This window comes from Centroberyx affinis, unplaced genomic scaffold (genome assembly GCF_046629955.1).
Source record: "Centroberyx affinis isolate AG114_WGS23_722 - 3 ecotype Tasmania unplaced genomic scaffold, CSIRO-AGI_Caff_v1 ptg001166l_1, whole genome shotgun sequence".
NCBI classification, from domain to species: Eukaryota; Metazoa; Chordata; class Actinopteri; order Beryciformes; family Berycidae; genus Centroberyx; species Centroberyx affinis.
This window is the reverse complement of record NW_027279697.1, coordinates 1-19663: the sequence shown is the minus strand read 5'-3', so window position 1 is coordinate 19663 and position 19663 is coordinate 1. Positions and strand designations below refer to the sequence as shown.

The 19663-nt window shown below is 42.4% G+C and overlaps 1 protein-coding gene across 6 annotated transcripts; it reads left to right on the top strand.

The window, feature by feature from the left end:
* The first annotated feature begins 80 nt into the window (after positions 1–80).
* Positions 81–15359, top strand: glyr1 (glyoxylate reductase 1 homolog (Arabidopsis)). Of its 6 annotated transcripts, none has more exons than XM_071524202.1 (16): positions 81–138; positions 1188–1224; positions 1351–1430; positions 1527–1665; positions 2734–2844; positions 5011–5094; positions 7328–7381; positions 8571–8621; positions 9583–9656; positions 9987–10086; positions 11171–11281; positions 11407–11508; positions 13202–13364; positions 13942–14121; positions 14868–14992; positions 15142–15359. In XM_071524202.1, the coding sequence occupies exons 1-16, from the start codon at positions 101–103 to the stop codon at positions 15214–15216; spliced, it is 1524 nt and encodes a 507-aa protein (XP_071380303.1). In that variant the 5' UTR covers positions 81–100; the 3' UTR covers positions 15217–15359. The 6 variants fall into 6 exon arrangements, with proteins under 6 accessions (XP_071380303.1, XP_071380304.1, XP_071380308.1 ...); XM_071524203.1 differs by having other exon boundaries at positions 1527–1678; positions 2750–2844; XM_071524207.1 differs by lacking the exon at positions 2734–2844 and having other exon boundaries at positions 11189–11281.
* Positions 15360–19663: the final 4304 nt, after the last annotated feature.

Here is a 19663-nt window from a genome sequence, read left to right as displayed (position 1 = left end):
TACATGGGGAGGAAGGGCTTGTCGTCGCACGTGATTACAGTGGGTGTGTGTGTGTCGTCTTCTCCCTTCATTCAGTGCGACGTTTTACTAAAGTTGTAAGATGGCGACGGTGCATCTGAGAATCGGGGACCTAGTGTGGTGAGATAACCTATTTAACATTGTTAATTACTTCTGTTTCTATCGAATGTTCTCGCATTCCATAAAGGAGTGCTGTGTCAGTTAGTTTGGGATTTACTGCTGGCATTAAACCGACTGTATACAGGGAAATGTTCGCGTACTAGTTGATGGTCAAACCCAAACAAATTGCTAGCCAAGCTGACTCAGCCAACAGTCGTCGTTAGCTTCTAGCTAGCCAACAAGCTAGAGTAAATACTTGGGTAGAAACCGGACAGAGTTCGATTTTTCTGCACACAAACCTGTCTTTTACAGTTATAACCTTTGTGTCGACTTGTTTGCGAATGTAGCTACTTCGCGTACGTTGGTTTTGTGATGTTGGAAAAATTGTAGTCCATAATGAGACCTAGCTGTGTAGCTTGTTCCTATTTGCCAAGCGGATATCTAACTGGCTTTCCATCTGATCAGCTTCCGTATTAATAGTAGGAGCCTATGTCATCTGCAACCACCGTTAGTTTGTCTTCATTGAGTTGCCATGTCCCATTAAAGGCTTAATGTAAGTTGACCCCGATATGTGACGTACTCCTGCATGGAGAGACCGATAAGCCAAACTCCGTTAAAAATCTCCCAGTTTAACGTTTCCCTGCTTATCTACAAAGGTACACACATGGTAGAACATGACTTCAGACCTTTACGAGGCTATGACCCACTCTTCAATTCGGCACGCATGTAATATACCCATCCCCACTTATTTTAGTATCTTTGGACTTTTACAACGATTCACCTGTTATTCAGTCCTCTCGCACCCAAATACACCGTGGAGGGCGGTAGCACGCAGTTCGTGCCAAATTTAGAAGTTGAGATTTTATTGAAATAAAGTTTGCCTACCAAAATAAAATGCCGACGAATTTACCAGAAGAATGCAACGATTCGTATAATGTCTTAAAGTGTGTTGTAACGGGTATTTTCCTTTGCCGACAAGCAAGGCAACGGTAAATTGTCAGATTTTTGAATGCAGTGTGGCGTGTTGTTCTGGGAATATAAGTGTAAATGTAAGTGTCACTCTGTTTCAGGGGGAAACTTGGTCGCTACCCACCATGGCCAGGAAAGGTAAGAAGAAGTGCAGACTTGGTCAACACATACTATGGTGTGGTTCAGAGGGAAATAAACACTTGCATTTGTTTGTGCTTGTGAACTTGGCCATGAATTACAAACTGCCGTTTATCCATATTTCAGGTAGTAAGCCCTCCCAAGGACCTGAAAAAGCCAAGAGGCAAAAAATGCCACTTTGTGAAATTCTTTGGCACTGAAGACCAGTAAGTATGGACAGTAGGCAATACATGCATTCTCAATTCCCTGCCTGGCAATTTCCAACGGTGCTGTGTTTCTGTGTTTCTGTGTTTCCCGTCCAGCGCGTGGATCAAAGTGGAACAGCTGAAGCCCTACCACCCCCACAAAGAGGAGATGATCAAGATAAACAAAGGCAAACGCTTCCAGCAGGCAGTAGATGCGGTGGAGGACTTCCTAAAGAAAGCAAAGGGGAAAGAACAGGTGAGGGGGGGGGGTGTCCTCTAAACGCCTCACGTATCATGCTGGGGACACACTATTAGAGTTAAAGGAAACTATGGCTGGGTCTATTTTGTTGTGTGGTGGAGTGTTTTTCGCGCTTGTCACGTCAGGATATAGAAATCCATCACAGAAGAGGCAGAGAGACCAATTTCTCCACCCACAGCAGCCTCAATAGACCAGAATGCAATGCAGCCACAAGACATTTTGTGTTTTGATTAAGGGCCGCGAGTCTCACTGTTTCTCAACTGGACAAACCTGCTCTCTTAGTATCGCCATCGCTCCCTGAACGCAACAAGTTCTCCGGGGGTTGCCAAAAAGGAATTCTGGGAAATGTAGGAAATCACTAACTGAAGTAGAAGTAGACGGGGCAGGTTGAGGGAAAGTGGGTACACCAAAAACGCTTCATAACAAAGTAATGCCTGGAATTTATTGAGCATCACAGATTGATGATGTCTAGCAGTGTGAGAGTATCTGAGGGGGATTTTTCCTCTAACAGAACAGTTTGGGCATCACACACAGAGCAGCAGGCATTTTAGATTTTTTTTTTTTTTGCCTTGCCGTCGTAGAGGAAACACACGTTTGATATCCAGCTGGATTTAGGGAACACACACTACCCAAGCCCTGATGCCACACAAATCTCGTGAAAACATGAGCTCTACAACACACAGCCAAAACAAACATGGAGGTAGAGCATTTTTCTTTCCACCACTGATGAATGAATCCTGTTTGAAGTCCTTAACCCCCATATACTACAAGATAATCTGTGCTGATTGTCCAGTACTATGGCCTCAAACTAGCACTGACTCAATGCGATCTTGAACATCAGTCATGATGTACATGTCACGGTTGTAATCAGGATAAAAGTCATGTAGAATTGGCAGAGAACAGGTGCCACGTTTAGCCTCAGCAAATGTTCCTGCTGCTATTGAACCCCAGGCCTCCAAACTGCTGGCACTGCTGTAAACCTGTTTTCCTTTGCTTGGGGTACACACTAACCTGTTTGTGCCATGCAAGGACTGCACTACAAGATGCTACATCTGTCTTTAACAGAACTCTGACGGCAAAGGAGACTCCAAAGGAAAGAAGACTCCCAGCAAGCCACTGAAAATACTAGAGGAGGACGACGAGGACCTCAGCGCCCTGAAGGACCCCTCCGAGAAGGTCAGTAAAAACATTAGGTTCCTTCAGGGAAGTCGGAACGGCAGGGTTGTCGCGGGTGAATTCCCTAATCGCCGCGGTGGTTACTTACTTAACGTAGGGTATTTCCCAAATGGTGCGCTGTTTGTGTCGAGAGGGGCGTAGCCTTTTAAAGCAATATTCCACTTCGTTATAACATGGGGGTTATTCAGTACTTGAATGCCACGAAAACCAGAATGTAAACTACTCACCAAGATCAGATGCAGCTGGGACGAGTAACTGCTTTAAGCTTTTAAATGATGCACATAACCATACGGTGGTACAATTAGATCAATGATTCTGCCTTTTTCATATCAAGGACCCCTAATTTAGTCCACATTTGGGCCACGGACCCTCATTTGATAAGATTTCTGAGAATGTCTGAGAATATTGTTATTGTTAGATATGATTTTGTCCAGAATTCCATGACTATTTGTATTGTAGGTAGAGAGGTAACAGTGAAACTATGATCAAAATAGTCATTCCTCTACATTCTCTACTTCTTGTAAATGAAATAATGAGGAAGTTTAACAATTCATCAGTTTGCTGGGGACCCCATGGAACCCCCTCAAGGACCCCTGGTGGTCCCCGGACCTCGCGTTGAGAACCACTGAATTAGATGATAAAGGCCAAAAATGACCAAAAAAATATGCCTATGAGACATTTGCACTCAAAATAGCCCCCAAAAAAATAAAGATTCTGTACTCTGAACACTCTGAAGATTAGCTTGCTTAACTGGCACTTGGGGAAGCAGCATTTTAACAGACAGGTGCTATGCATACAAAGTCCTGTCAGTTCATCTTCAGCATGCTAGCAATTTACAAAATCCCCATTTCAAAGATCCCAGTTAGTTACAGCCAGTATAGGGATAAAATCAGTTTGCCAGCAATCATTGTCATCGCTGCTTTTTTTTTTTTGCCACCTCCTGAAATACTTTGCACGTAATGGACTGAGCTCTGATATCCATTTCATGGCATCTTTAAGCAGGCCCTAGAGTCGAGCAGCAGAGTTGGAGCATATTTTGCCCTCTGCATAAGCTCCGATGTACTACCCAGTGTTCTTCACAGTTCATTAGCGGAGCTGAATGATGTTTGAAGCCATAGTAACCGCGTGTTCACACAGCGAGCAACTCTGGTTGACGTGTCGCTCTATTCTGATCGATTGTGGGCGGTGCGAAAAGCTCAGACTGCATCTATGTAGCGGTCCGCAGCCACAAAGTTTTGAACAGGCAAACAACGTTACATTGCTTTGATGACTTGGCAGCAAACAGAAAAAACAAACGGAAAAAAAATCATTAAAATAACTTCATAGCTAATCATCGGCCACATTGACGGATGCGACCATAGTCGTTGAGACATTTATTCCTGTCGTCTTACAAATAGAAGTTGTAGAGAACTATGAATTCACTTCTCATCCATTTTCCACTTGCCAGGTGAAACTATTGTTCAGACAGTGAAATCACATCAGAAGGGAAACAGAAGCACGTAAATCCGATGACCATGAAAAGTTCAGCCGTAGCCAACTTTTCTTGGCTGTCAAGCTTGTTGACCGTTCACATATCGGCCGACTTTCCCCGGTCACTCAGCCGTATAGGAAATGAATGGACGTTTGGTGACTTGTTGGTCATGTGGCTCGCAGTGTGAACACGCGATAAGGTTAACCTCGGTAGGCTTTCCCAAAATATGTCGGCGGTGTGTTTCACTGACATCTTCTGGAATTACAATGCCTCCATTCAATTTTTTTTTTTTAGTTTAAAGTGTTTTCGAAAACCAAGCCCTGGTCAGTAGGACTCTAGACAAGACCATGTATCTAGCACCTGCTGTGGTGTTAGATTTCACTCCTTGCTCATTTCAGTCTTTGTTAGACTGGATGTTGTCCAGCATCCTCTTCTTCAACTCAGACTACAGGCAACCTTTGATAGAGGGGCAAAAGCAGGACTGATTCTTAAGATTTTTGGATCTTTCGCATCACTCTTTACACCCTGAAGAATAATAATTGTTGTTTTTATGGGCTACATGGGTTTACTCACTCAAAGTCACTCCTCCATACTCGACAGAGAAACCTCCCCCCGCTATAGCAGACATGTCGGTCTGCAGATTCGCCCCATGAACTGCAAGGTGAATGTGTGTCTCTCTCCCCCCCCTTTTAAAGGACTTAACTGACTCTGACCCCGAGCCGTCCACTCTTGAGAGGCTGGGGGCTGCACCTGGCTCAGGATTCAAATGGGAAAGCAGTGTAGGTGAACCCCCTTCCCACCAAGCCTGCTTTGCCTTGCTGTTCTTCTACCTTACCTTAACCTTTGGCTTTATTGGCACGCCACCAAGAACTGCAGACCTTTTTCCTTTCTGACCTGTTTGGTGTTCACTCAGGACTACAGAAGCTGTCGGTTAGGGGGAATGCCAGCGAGGTGGTCACCAACTCTGTATGTCAAGGCTCACAAGGGGGGGGGCTGGGATTTTGTTCCAGTTTGGCCCAGAAAAAGTGGGATTAAACTGATTTTCTGTTTAGCTGCCTGGTTTCTGTGAGTGTGTTTATAGTCGAATGTGCCCAGCCTGCTCCCCAGGCCCAGGGTTGATGACCACTCTGCACAAGATGCTCTTAAAATGCAGATTGACAACTAGGTGATTGTAAAGGAACTGTTCACTTTAAAATGAAAATACTGTCATTATCTACTCATCCCTTTTGTCACTAGAAACTCCATTGAAGTTCATATGAGCACCGAACACCCAACCACTTAACTACTGCAGTTCCATCTCAGCTTTCTAACAAACAATTGAGCGGGGTGTGGTTGTTTAGAGTTCCAAAAAAGAGCATCGAATTTCTCTAAACATCTTGTGCAACATAATGTTTTCTAATCAAACCATTGCACTGTGAGTCCAAAAGGCCTAAATTTACCTCATTACACAGTGTTATTATAGATAGAGGAAACTGTAACTTCTTGTAGTGTGGCAACTGAAACAAGGAAAAGGGCTGTTTCTTTTCCAGCTTGCCAGCGATTAGAGATCTCGCTGTGCTACCTGGCACCACCCCCCAACCCCGTCTATTGGCTTGGCAGTAGTAAACAGAGTCAGTCCATTTACTTTGTTTCGGTTCCCATACTACACAAGAAGTTAGTTTCCTCTACCTAGAATAATGGTCCACAATGAGGTAAATGTAGGCCTTTGGGACTCGAGTGTTATTATTGACTACAAAACCCTTGGATGATACCGCACAAGTAGTTTAGAGATATTTGCTGGTCATTGGTGGTCTTTTTGGAAATCCTAACCAAACCCTGTTCAGTGAAATGGCTTGGTAGAAGGCTGAGACGGAACCGGGGAAGCATAACTCGCTGTGTGTTTTGGTGGTCATCCAAACTTAACACGAGTATCCACTGACACTGGGGAGAGGAGGTGATGACAGGCTTTTCATTTTGGGTCGAAATGATTGTTTTCATAGAGGTGCACCAATAGTATCTGCAGCAAGCTGTCCGGATACCGATACTTTACAATTGTGTTTTCATTCACCACAGATTCCCCCGAAAATATATTCTTATTTTCACCTTGGTACTTTGTATTACTCAAAAAAAAAAAAAAAAAACCTTACCGCACATATTTGTCAGTAAGGATTTTATTTTGAAAGGTTTGACCGAACGTTCTAGAACTTGCCGCTCACATTCAAGAAGCTTTATCCTTTAGCCTGTTTTATGTAGCCTATTTTATAGTTCATTATTTTGTATCATTATTTTGGATGGTTAATCAGTGGTTAGTGCAGAATGTGACCAAAACAATAAATGAATGAATCCATTAACAGAATTGATGGACTTGTTCCTGTAATTGTCGTATAATAGGCCAATAATAGGCGGCATGAATGACTGTAAATTGAGTAGTACTTGGATCGGTGCTTGTGTCGTCCCATCTACTTTACAAAGCACTCAGTACTGGCATCGGCTGGGAAACTTTGCTATTGGTGCACCTCTAGTTCTTAGGTGAAAAGGAGACTGAACTGCTTTGAAGTAATGCTTTTCTTCTCAGACAGTTAATGTGTTGGTGTGAGTATTCTAAAGGGTCAGCCAATGCTGCTACTGTATGCTGTCGTTATTGCTATTCAACTAAACCTATCTTAAAGCTGACTGACTCGTGAATTGATTTAAGATATACCGGGTTCCCACTGGTCATGGAATTTCTGGGATATCATGGAATTTTCAGAGGTGTATTCCAGACACCAGAATTTGGCAAATTCTCCGGGGAAGCTAAGGAACATCAAGGAGTTTCACGCCGTCCCCAATAAAACATACAAACTAGGAGGGAAGCGCTCCCACTTTTTGTCATGAAAAGTCACGGAATTTCACAGAACGGCCACGATGGGAACCCTGGTGTATCCGCACCGCTCGGTAATAGACTCAAGGATTTCCGCACACTAGATTTGTCTCTACTAGGTCAATGCATGTCCTCCGAGAATACTTCCCAACTGAACTCTTCTTCCATTGTAGCCCGTGAAGGACGACCCACATTTCCACCACTTCCTACTCAGCCAGTCTGAGAAGGTAAGAGGGAACGCCCCGCTCAACATTTCGCTCTTGGGCCTGACATCTGCCCCCTGTCATCCTTGTTTTAGAGAGGGATTTTAGGTAGAGTTTGCTTTTAGCATGGTGTAATCTCACTTTCCCCTCCTACTCTTGTCTTCAGTTTGATCTAATCTTAGACATTGCAACCTGGCGCTGTTTTTCTCTGTATGCGTCAGCCTGGCTCTGAGTTGATCAGTAGAGATAGTTTGTTGTAGCACCTTGTTCTGTGTTATCTTCCTTTCCCCCCTTTCTAGACGCAGCAGAGCCGATTTTCCCTGTGGCAACTGCATTACCCTTGGCAGTATTACTCACTGTCTTAATATAGGCATTAGCTAATATAGGCACTGTGCACAAAATCTCACACGCCACCCCCCCCATTTCTAACAGTTAAACTGTAACAGCCTGTGGCTAGACTGATAAATACTTTTTCATTTCCTTCACTCTATCACTTCCATCAGTCTACTTGTGACTTGCACAATGAAGTTTGTGTAGACTGTATGAATTAGGAGTACGGGGAGTAGGACTTATTGTGGAAGCAGAATATGTGCGATATGAAAATATACCAGAGGTTTGTGTTACACATGATAAGAATATGCCAAAAATGAAAGTATACAGTATACAGTGTGAAATGGGTTGAACCAGTCTAAAACTACCTATGTGTGCCGGAGGTGCCTATGAGAAGGATATGAAGGAAGCAGATGGATGAATTCACAGCAGATATACAGTACATGATGTGGCTAAATGTGTCGTGTTCACATTAACAAGCCTACTCATCTGTAACAGTTTCTTTTCTGCTCTAATCCCACCTGATGAATTTCAGTTTGACTCAGATTTTCATAGCGGCCGCCAGTATGAACTGAAGTAGTCAAAGAACACGATGGCATCTTGTCGCTCATGTTTTAACTACTTGGAACTACCCACATCCAAATTATTATTTACTTTAATTGATGATTGGTTGATTTGATGCCATGTTTGCCATGTGTTGACCCACTTTCACAATTTGCGATACCAAGTGGGAGATATCAGCGCAGACAAAAAATTGCTCCATCCTACTTGGAAATACCACTAGGAAGATGACATGAATGTGACATTATGGTCTGGTCTCTGTGCTGTGTGTTTTGTTGTTGTTTTGTTTTGTTTTTTTGTACTAACCCTTCTCTGCCCACAGCCTGCCTCATCAATGGAACCCATTAGCAAGCGCCTGAAGATCATTGAAGAGGTAGAGTAAACTAGTCAATATGATGTCCCCCACAAACGATGCACTCACCCTTTGGGCCAGTCAATAACAAGTTATGCAAATGTGTAAAAGGTCAAAATTTCTAATCTGTTCTCAAGAAATGCATTGGTTGATGTACAAATGATGCAGTCGCTCCCAGGTCAGTCTGTAAATAAATGAAATGGCCTTAAAGCTGCACTAGGCAAGATTTTTCTGGAAAAAAAACCCAACCTAAATCACAAAGTGGGAAGAATAACGCCCCACCCCCCACCGATTGAGACGCACTAGATTCACTCTATTTGCCCAAATGAAATTCTGGAGTCTGATGTCGACCCTGGCAGGGAAATCTTCTTGGCCCACACGAAGCAATGAATCAAAAAACGGGGGGGGGAAATCCAGAACTGTCTCTTTAAAGAGCAGTGAGAGAAAGCCGGATCCCGCCAACGTTAGATCTTTTCCCCTCTCGTCCCCTTTTGCTTTCTGTCGGTATAAACCACAGACCGGCCGGGGTTGGTAAACATGAGCGGGCCCTGTGAAGTGTACCGACGTTATTATTGTACAGGAATACCGCATGTGACAGATAAACAAATGAACAGAGAGGGAGAGATTGCTCCGTACCCACCACCCACCACCATCACCACCATTTGTTGTTGACCATTTGCTGTCATTGTGGGGTACGACAAATGGTCTTCTCTGTCATCCCCCTTTTTCAGCCTGATTCTTTGTTTCTTCACTGCACCTATATAGGCCAACCACAGTTGAAGAGATTTAGTAACATATCTTGCATTCCTGTACCTTTTGCATTTTAGTTGCCATGTTTTCACTCAGAATTTTAGTAATTTTTCAGATAGATTCAGATAGATTATCTTAAATTTTGGTAATGATTTTTGTTGAATAGCTACATAATGTAGCCTTGTGCTTTCAGTGCATGAAGCTGACAATGGTGTTGCTTGTTTGTGTGCAGGACACAGGGTCAACATCTATCCAAGCAGCAGACAGCACAGCCATCAATGGCAGCATCACACCCACAGATAAAAGGTATTACAAATCCTTACTACAGCATTATAAAGTTCTACAAAAAAGGCCATTATGAAAATTACTTACTAATAGTAAATGGAAAAGAGAAGCTTTCCTAAAGGTCAGCATCTCCTGCTCTTAATTGTATTATTTTAATTTCTTTTGTAGTCTTAATTTGCTTGGGATCCATTTATAACCCACAAAGAAAATGCCACTTCTAAACTGTGCACTGATTTAAGTGGTTCCTCCCATTTTTCCTAATTTGTAGATTGAACCTCACAAACAAGCTAATAATAATTGTTCTCTTTTCCTTTTTTTTTCTTTTTTTTCCTGTCTGTTTCTCCTCTCCAGAATAGGGTTCTTGGGCCTGGGGCTGATGGGCAGCGGTATCGTCTCCAACCTGTTAAAGATGGGCCATGTGGTCACGGTGTGGAACCGCACAGCAGAAAAGGTACCGCAAGTCACACACACACACACACTCGCTGTCATTTAGGCGATCACCTTGCCTAATTTAAAAACAACGACACATTCTGTAGAGTCCACACAGGGCTCGACCAATATTCATATTTTTGATTTGCCGGTAGCCTAACGTTATATGAAGGAGGATTATGGGAGTTGTGTGAAAATCCTCAGCAGACATGTGAAGATTTAAGATCATGTTTTGAGCATTTTTTGCCTTTTTATTAGAAGAGAGAGACAGGAAAGAATGGGAGAGAGAACATGAAATGAAGGGGAAATCCCTCTCCTTCCCCTTTATCAGTGATCAGATCAGATTTTTGGAGGGTGTATATGAAACTCACACAGGCAACCGTTCCCTTACCCTGTTTGTAATTCTCTCCCTCTTCCCGCATTAATAATTTAGAACCCCTTACGTAACATCATCAAATCCTTCATTAATCAATAACAGATCTCAAACCCGTTTACCCCTTTGCAAGCTTAACATGTGCCGATACTGGCCGCTACTTAATCTGTCCTTTCTGCAAGCTCTCTGCTCACAGTGAAGTGACACACACACACAAACACACACTAGCCTTTGTTCTTTTATTTAATTTGCGTTCAATAGACCGTGCATGACTTCCATGGAGAGTCCTGCCTGTTTACTCTAGTGTCTTTTAAAGCGTTTGGGGCAAAAATTCCATCCTTAGTGCATATAGGTTTTCTACAATACCTTTTCCGTAATGTATAGTCTAAATTAGTTCGAAAGACATGGGTTTTTGAAGGCTAAGATATCTTTTAGCGACGGGACGATATATCGAAATTCAATACAAAAATGTGGGGCAGAAAAATGAATCGTGATATTGGCTCCGTTTTATTCTGCTGTAGTAATCACAAATGAGACAGCTTGACCATCAAAATTCCCCAAGCTCTCCATCCAAATTATATTATTGTCACTTTGTAATGACGTTTTAAAATTGTTTACATTCTAGCAAGGCAACGCCATCAGCTCGAAAGACTTGCGGCTCGGAAATAAACAGAATTCTGCACTTTTGTCACTGACCTTGTGTTTATTACATGGTATCGTGGTTGTATCCCAGTGTGACCTGTTCATCCAGGAGGGCGCCAGGTTAGGCCGGACCCCCGCGGAGGTGGTCTCCATGTGCGACATCACCTTCTCCTGCGTCTCCGACCCCAAGGCCGCCAGGGATGTGAGTACCGCCTCGGGGGGGCCTATCGACTTCCTGCGGAGGCGCGTGCGCCGGTGGGGAAACTCTTTTTTTTTTTTTTTTGTGTGTTTTAAAACTACTCTTCTCTCCCGTTTCTTGCTCTCCAGTTGGTGTTGGGCCCCAGCGGAGTGCTGCAGGGGATCAGGCCAGGGAAATGCTACGTGGAGATGTCCACCGTCGACCCGGAGACCATCACAGAGCTCTCACAGGTATACACACTCACACACACGCATACCAGAGTATCTGTGGGTCCCTAAAAAGTCTAATCTCAACACTGTGTAAAGTACTAAAATGGCTCAAATCCAGTTATTTGAGGTCTTATCTTTTTTTCACCATGTAGGTTTCTTTGTGCTGCATGTCCACTCTTAGATCAGTCCAGAACAGGTTTAGTAGTACAATCTGTATCCTATCTGCTTTACTAAACTCAGCTGGACTTCATGTCCCTCAAAAACTAATTCCCCGATGTCCTTTTTCTTCTCCTGCATACTTTCATTAGCTGTGTTCAACCAAAAATAGGCTCCATTACGAGAAAATGGATTTTCCGGTGTATCTGCTGGACTGACCGTGAAAGGACTGAAACCGTCTACATCTGCAGTGTTCCCTCGATAGCCAAAGAATGCAGCACTGCTATGGAAAAACATCAGTGTCACTGTCCGTACCGTCATGTAATGGAGAATTCAATTATATCGCGTTAGAAATAGTTACTCTGCAGTTGGAAGAGACCGAGGACATTGCCATTTCACAATCTATGACAATGACAGAAAGCCAAGAAATGTAGTTTAGAGCTGCAACGCTTAATCGATTAATTGTCAACTATTAAATTAATCGCCAACTATTTTGATAATCGATTAATCGGTTTGAGTAATTTAAGAAAAATGAGTCAAAATTCCCTGATTCCAGCTTCTTAAATGTGAATATTTTCTGGTTTCTTTCCTCCTCTATGACAGTAAACTGAATATCTTTGGGTTGTGGACAAAACAAGACATTTTTGTTTTGATCAGGGTCTTTTTATTGTAATTTTTCACATTATAGCATAGGTCCAAACAGGTCCAACAGAAAAAGAAAAGGAAACCCACCCCCCAAATACCAGACAAACACATATAAACACTATCAAAACAAGACATTTGAGGACGTCATCTTGGGCTTTGGGAAACACTGATCCACATTTTTCACCATTTTCTGACATTTTAGAGACCAAAAAACGAATTGATTAATTGAGAAAATAATCGACAATGAAGATAATTGTTAGTTGCAGCCCTAATGTAGTTTCCCTTGATGAAGGAAGAACTTGTTGTTCTTGTGTACAGTAGAAAAGGACGTGACATACAAATCTGACACAGGAAGTGATGTACTCAGGTGTGAAAAATGACATGCTTTATTTAACATCAGGCGGTCACGGAAAAACATATTTCTTAACTGTTATTGTGAACAATAAAAAATTAAAAAATATTACTGTTAATTAAAATTTCCATACTAATTAGGGTTCGATTTGGCCAATATTGGCCTTTTATTAAAAGAAAGTGTGCCAGTGTCATCTACCTCTGATATTATGGATGTGATGCATATTTATTATTTACCAATCATACACTGGTTGTCTATGGGAAGCCCTTAACCTGAACTGATTCTAATGAGACATTTTGATCAGATTCCACACAAATATGTTTTATATATGTTTTTACATTGCATTTCAATGGAGAGTTGTATTGTCCCATGGTGTTTCATACTCTTTTCTACTGAAACGCTTTTCCACCCAAAACGCTAAATACTTTGATATTTTTTGGTACGAAAATATATTCAAAGATCTCTATTGTGACATAATCCGTCCTTGGCCTTCTTCCGCCGTCCCGTCGGGTCATGTCATGGTCATCAATACGCGACTCCTCTTCTCCCCCCCACCACCAGGTGATCACATCGCGGGGCGGCCGTTTCCTCGAGGCTCCGGTGGCGGGCAGCCAGCAGCTCTCCAACGAAGGCATGCTGGTCATCCTGGCCGCCGGGGACCGGACGGTCTACGAGGACTGCAGCAGCTGCTTCCAGGCCATGGGCAAGACCTCCTTCTTCCTGGGTAGGTGCTCACGCTGCGTTCACTTCCTAGGGGAAACACGGGAGATACGAGCGTCCTGCTAGAGAATACTGTTCACCTCGGCTTTCACATGTAAATACTACTAGAGAATACTGTTCACCTCAGCTTTCACATGTAAATACTACTAGAAAATACTGTTCACCTCAGCTTTCACATGTAAATACTACTAGAAAATACTGTTCACCTCAGCTTTCACATGTAAATACTACTAGAAAATACTGTTCACCTCAGCTTTCACATGTAAATACTACTAGAAAATACTGTTCACCTCAGCTTTCACATGTAAATACTACTAGAAAATACTGTTCACCTCAGCTTTCACATGTAAATACTACTAGAAAATACTGTTCACCTCAGCTTTCACGTGTAAATACTACTAGAGAATACTGTTCACCTCGGCTTTCACATGTAAACACTACTAGAGAATACTGTTCACCTCGGCTTTCACGTGTAAACACTACTAGAGAATACTGTTCACCCCAGCTTAGGTTTTAAGTTTTTTTAATTACTTGCATATTGCAGCTTTTAAGTGTGTGTGTGTGTGTGTGTGTGTTTTCAGGCGAGGCGGGGAACGCAGCGAGGATGATGCTGATCCTCAACATGGTGCAGGGCAGCTTCATGGCGACCATCGCCGAGGGGCTGACCCTGGCCCAGGCCACCGGCCAATCACAACAGACCTTCCTGGACATCCTGTGCCAGGGCCAAATGGCCAGCACCTTCGTGGACCAGAAATGCCAAAGTGAGTCAGCACAAGCGGGAAGGTGTTTTGTGTGTTTTTGTTTTGTTTTTTGAGAGTGACAGGGTTCCAACGCAGGTCTGGAAAAGTATTAAAAATGAATATGATCATTTCCAGGTCTTGAATAGTTTGGGTATTTGAAAAAATGTCTGGAAAAGTATGGAAAATGTAGCGGTTCAGGTCCGATACACACATAATTCCAGCTTTTATGTTGTTGTAGAGCCACTTTGAGTCCACAGTTTTTGTTGATGTGAAGAATAATGTTCAGATAGAGGGACGCTCTTATTACCCAGCCGCTGTCAGCATGCATTATATCAAATACAGACCAAAATCAAATCCAGTCAAGAACATAGGGTCTGGGAAAAATATGGAATTTTAAAATGGAAACCGTGTAGGAACCCTGCCAATCATCTCACATATTGTGATATTTGTCGCTGTGAAGAACAATCTTCATCTATACAGTGATATGACCTAGTTAGCAGGGGCAAGATGTCTATCTGCGTAAATCATATTGAACACCAGACAAAATCTGCAAAACAAATCAAGGTCTGGAAAAAGTATGGAATTTTTTTTTATTGAAAATGTGTAGGAACCCTGTAATGAGTCTTTCTGATGCTTCGATGGTAACGGGGCAAATAACAGTGTTCCATGTGGACATTAGCTATGGGGGAAACTGCTCACATGGACAGTACCCTGCTTACATCAAAGGTAAAATGATGTATGATAACCATTTCCCTGGCCTCTTCCAGATATCTTACAGGGCAACTTCAAGCCAGACTACTATTTGAAACATATTCAGAAGGACCTGAGGCTAGCCATCTCCATGGGCGACATGGCCAACCATCCAACCCCAATGGCCGCAGCTGCCAATGAGGTACCATCTGCTCGTTCATTTCATGCCATTTCCCGCTATCCTTCTGTAACTTTGCTTTTACTTGTAAGCAAAAGAAGTGAAGCAGCTGTTGTTTACCATGTTGACCGCAGTCGTAACATAACCCCCCGTCTTTACTGTTGTGTGTGCAGGTTTACAAGAGGGCTAAGGCACTGGACCAGTCGGACAACGACATGTCCGCAGTCTACAGAGCCTACATTCACTAGAGCAAGATGTGACCTATCCTCCGGACCACGCAATCTTTAATCTCCATTTTATTTCTCCCATGTTCATCTAATGAGGTTTTTTTTTTTTTTTTTTAAGTTCTTTTATTTTTTTTTTAATTTTTGCCCAGCACCAGTTATGTTTCCTGCCCACAAGCAATGGGATGGAGGGGGGGGGGGGGGGGGACTCTGTTGTTGGAGGCGACCTTGAGCATTGCACTGACTTTATCGCTAAATCCACGCTCTAAGAATGCTCTGCAGAAGGTTGTACTACTACTGCGCCTGGCGGGTTTCTCGCGGGGGTGGGGGGGGGGGGTGGGGGTGGTCGTCCGGTCGTCCGGTTTCCCCCCCCCCCAAATCGAACGGTAAAAAAAAAAAAAAAAAGTAATGCAGGCTGTTTTGGCGAGGACGCGGAACGATGCAATTCATGCCAGATACACGGCAGAGCGCTGTCAGGCTTCGTGGGTGCACAAAATCCTGAAGATGAATTTATCACTCGCTTATGTGCATATAATTAGGTTATTTAATTGTGTGATCTTTTTCTTCCTTTTTTTTTTTTTTTTTTTTTTTAAATGTCTAGAATTCCATGAGAAAACAAAAAAAAAAAAACACACCAAGAACATGCCACTGCATTGCCTTAATATTGTAACCCTTGAGTCTCTCAATAATAGATGTATTTATTTATTTCTGTTTTCTCTATAGGTCTTCTTGGTGCAGTTTGGTCATGGCTTGTTTCTGTATTTGACGAGATGATATTTGCTTTTTTTTTTTTTTTTTTTCTCTTTTTCATGGTGTTGATATTTCTTGAACAGGTTAAGGACAGAGCAACAGATATGTTGAGGCCTTAAAATGCAGTAATAATTAATATTTCTCATCAAGACTTGAGCTTTCCATGTTTGAAACCTTTAAACCTTGTCTACAGAAGAGTTCTCATTTCCGATGTTTTTTTTTTTTTTTTTTTTTTTTTAATTCTGGAACTAGATAATTCCACCTTTGAGTTGCATTTTAACTGAAGTCAATAATTCTACCCCAAAATCAAAAGTGCACCATAGTTGTCAGTCATTGTTTATCAGTAGGGAGGGGTAAATATATTTATTGCAGAAATTGGTTAAGCTACAAGGGTTTGACCGATAAGGGGTTTTGAAGGCAGATATCTATCTGTGGATTGAAGCAGCTGATAGATTATATTTTATGACGATATTCTGTATATATAATTTGGACCCCTTTCATGCCCAAAAATTCCAAAACATTACAAGCATTTAATGTTTCACCCCCAGAATTGTATTCTTGTCAGGGTGGAAAAGCCTCTGAAACAACATTTAGAATATCATGGGACACTAAAACTCTCCATTGAAACGCAGACTAATGAAATTCTTTTAGGTAGGTTTACAGTTCCTTAAATTGCTTCACCGGCCGATATCCGATTCCTATTGAAAAGCCAATATTTGCAAACTGATACTGAACGAACACTGGTTAGAACATTAGATTTCCATATTCACCAAGTCAGGGCCGAAAAAATAAAAAATAAAAAATGCATGCATTCTTTTATTTGCGTTGGCCTCAGGAAGGGACAGCCAGTGGTCACATGGCAAGCAATGGCAAGGTGAAATGAATGCTGCGTTCAGGTCCTATCGGATTTACGTGCAGATTGGGGGGAAAAACATTCATGTCAGTGTCTCTCCCACTTCTTCTGATAAGACTTGAACGCAGCATAAGTAACATACTGCATTACTTTCAAAGGAGGGAGCACCATCAGAAGAGCCCAAACTGTAGTTACTACCTGGCAAAAGAAAATTATTATTGTTTTTGACGTTTTTTTGTTTATTTTTTTTAAGGCCCACTGTTTTATTCTCAGTTTGAAATAGTAAGTCTACTTGTATTTGTTTCTGATAAAAGCTGAATAATTTCATTGCATGTTAAGAGGTTACCTTCCCATTCTGAAAGATTTTTCCGTTTGCCAAACGAATGATGTTTAAGGTTTTTAGTTTAGGTTCCTATTACACAGCATAGTGTAAAGAAATGTTTTTAGAAGACAGACATGTAAATAGCACATTAGGCTGAGTGGGGTTTCTTTTATATATACAATAAGAGGGGAGGGGGGGGTGGGGGGGATAATGAAAAGAACTACTTTTTGGTTTGGACTCTACAGACCGACTGTCTAACATCATTGTGTCTTAATACTGTAGATCGTTCAGTTCAAGTGTAAATGGTTTATTAATATGTGGCTTATATAACCTGGCTTATAATCACATTGAAATGACAATGACTTGGATCCCGTTTAAGGAAGGAGGGTGAAACTATGGTTTTGGGGATATTTATGATTTTGTGTACATGTGGAAATATCAAGACTTTTTGTGCTGTTTATTAAATCCTCTCCTGATTAATGGCATGTACGCATGTTTTCATTTTAATGTAGTTACTTACTGATGATTCTTTTAGATGACATAGTTTTTAAAGTAAATCTTAAAGCAATTCCGGTATTAGTTACAGTGACATCTGTAAAGGAAATCAGACATTGCAACTATATGAAATTACATGAAGTCAGCACACACTGATGGTTAGAGCAGTGGTTCTCAACGTGGGGTCCGGGGACCACCAGGGGTCCCCAGAAAGTTGAATGAATTGTTAAACTTCAGCATAATTTCATTTACAAGAAGTTAACTCAGAGAATGTAGAAGAATGATTAGTTTCACTGTTATCCCTCAATACAGATGGGAATTCTGGACAAAATCATATCTAACAATAAAAAATATTCTCTGATTTGGGTCTGAGAGACAAAATTTCATCAAATGGGGGTCCGTGGCCCTAACGTGGACTAAATTAGGGGTCCTTGATATGAAAAAGGTTGAGAATCACTGGGTTAGAGGTTACAGATTCACGTTTTAGCACAGGGCTCACACACAGGATATGATTTAAGACCAAACATTGAACTACTACGTGAATTATGTGTACCTGATCTAGTATGCTGCGTTCAGTTTCTATGGGAAGAATCATAAAATGACTTATTTATACAAATCGTACATTATTGTCGAGTTCCTAAGTAGTATTTACTGACAACTGAGGTGAACGGTATTTTCATGTAGAAAACTCGTATCTACCACGTTTGTATGCGAACGCAGCGTAGTAATAAACATCTTTGTGGGTGGGGCCAGGATTAATGGCGAGCGTGTGACTGTCGGAACAATGCTGCGTTCAAGTGCTCCTGTAAACTCCTATTTGTGAACTCGCTAATCGCAAATACGACTTGTCGCGCACTCAGTTGTGTTTTTGTTAGAAAATATTACCAAAATGGACCCGGCAGCAGAAGTGCTTGTTGATGGCTGTCGTTTTATTTTAGAAAACAAGCAGCACATAGCTACTTTGTGCTGCAGTGGCAGAATGAAGAGGAGAAATTGTGCCTCGGGCATGTAAGTGAAGTTAACATGAATTCATTGCCCAACAGTTGTTGAATGCATCCGTTGTTGGCACGGCTTCCACGCCTTCCGCCCCCTAAACGTCACATCTCAGCAACTCTGGGGGGTAATCGTAGAAAATTCCGACTTTTCCCAGTGTATTTGTTGGGTCGTTCATGTGCGTTCAAGTTGTAACTGGATATTCCCGAAAGCGCGTGAAGGCATCGTAAACCAGCCGATAAGCTAGCGGATACTACACACATTCGTACCGAGAAAAGTGCTCGAACAGAAGAGTGTTTGAAAGGCTGTTTATCACGGTTTGCTCCTGCCTGCTACTGAAGATGCTGAATCCGCAGAGATCCCTGTCGGAACTGCCCAAGATGTCGGCTGCCAGTCAAGTGGAGAGAGCTGTGTTGGTAAGCTCTGCTGCTGCACGGGAGCACCGCGAGCTACCCGAGCCGCTTGGCTGTCTGTCTGGCTAGCTAAACTAACCCGTTTATCTACATAACATGGCTTGTCAGTTGTATTGCTTGACATTTTTGAGGAACTTAGATATGACTAACCTGGCTTCTTGTCAACGGCTGCTGCGCTGCCCGGCCAGGGAAAGGCAGCAGCATCAGTGCACTCTCCAGCACTGTAGCCAAATTCTGGGCCAAGTCACTACTGTGTGATGGAGACAGTGGGCCTGGGTGCACGGGAAGAGTTGCCTGCAAGCGATGTTGAATCAACTCCTCGTTGTTTTGGAATCATACGAATTATAATGCAATTTACAAGTCGCCATACAACTCACCTTGAGGGCAGCTGTCGTTGGCTGACATGAAACCAGACTTGACTGTACACATCCTTTTATTCCCCATAGCCAAGGTGTATGAAATGCATCCTGCCGCTTTTGCTCTCACGGGATGGCTGTTGAACAAAATGCCCATGGGCTCCATTTACAGACCAAACAGCAGTGCTGGATACAGGCCTAGGTGCCGTTCTCTCTTGCATGGAGAGAACATCACGCCAAACCCCATTAATAATATGGCAATTTAACATGGCTTTGCTTATCGGCTAAG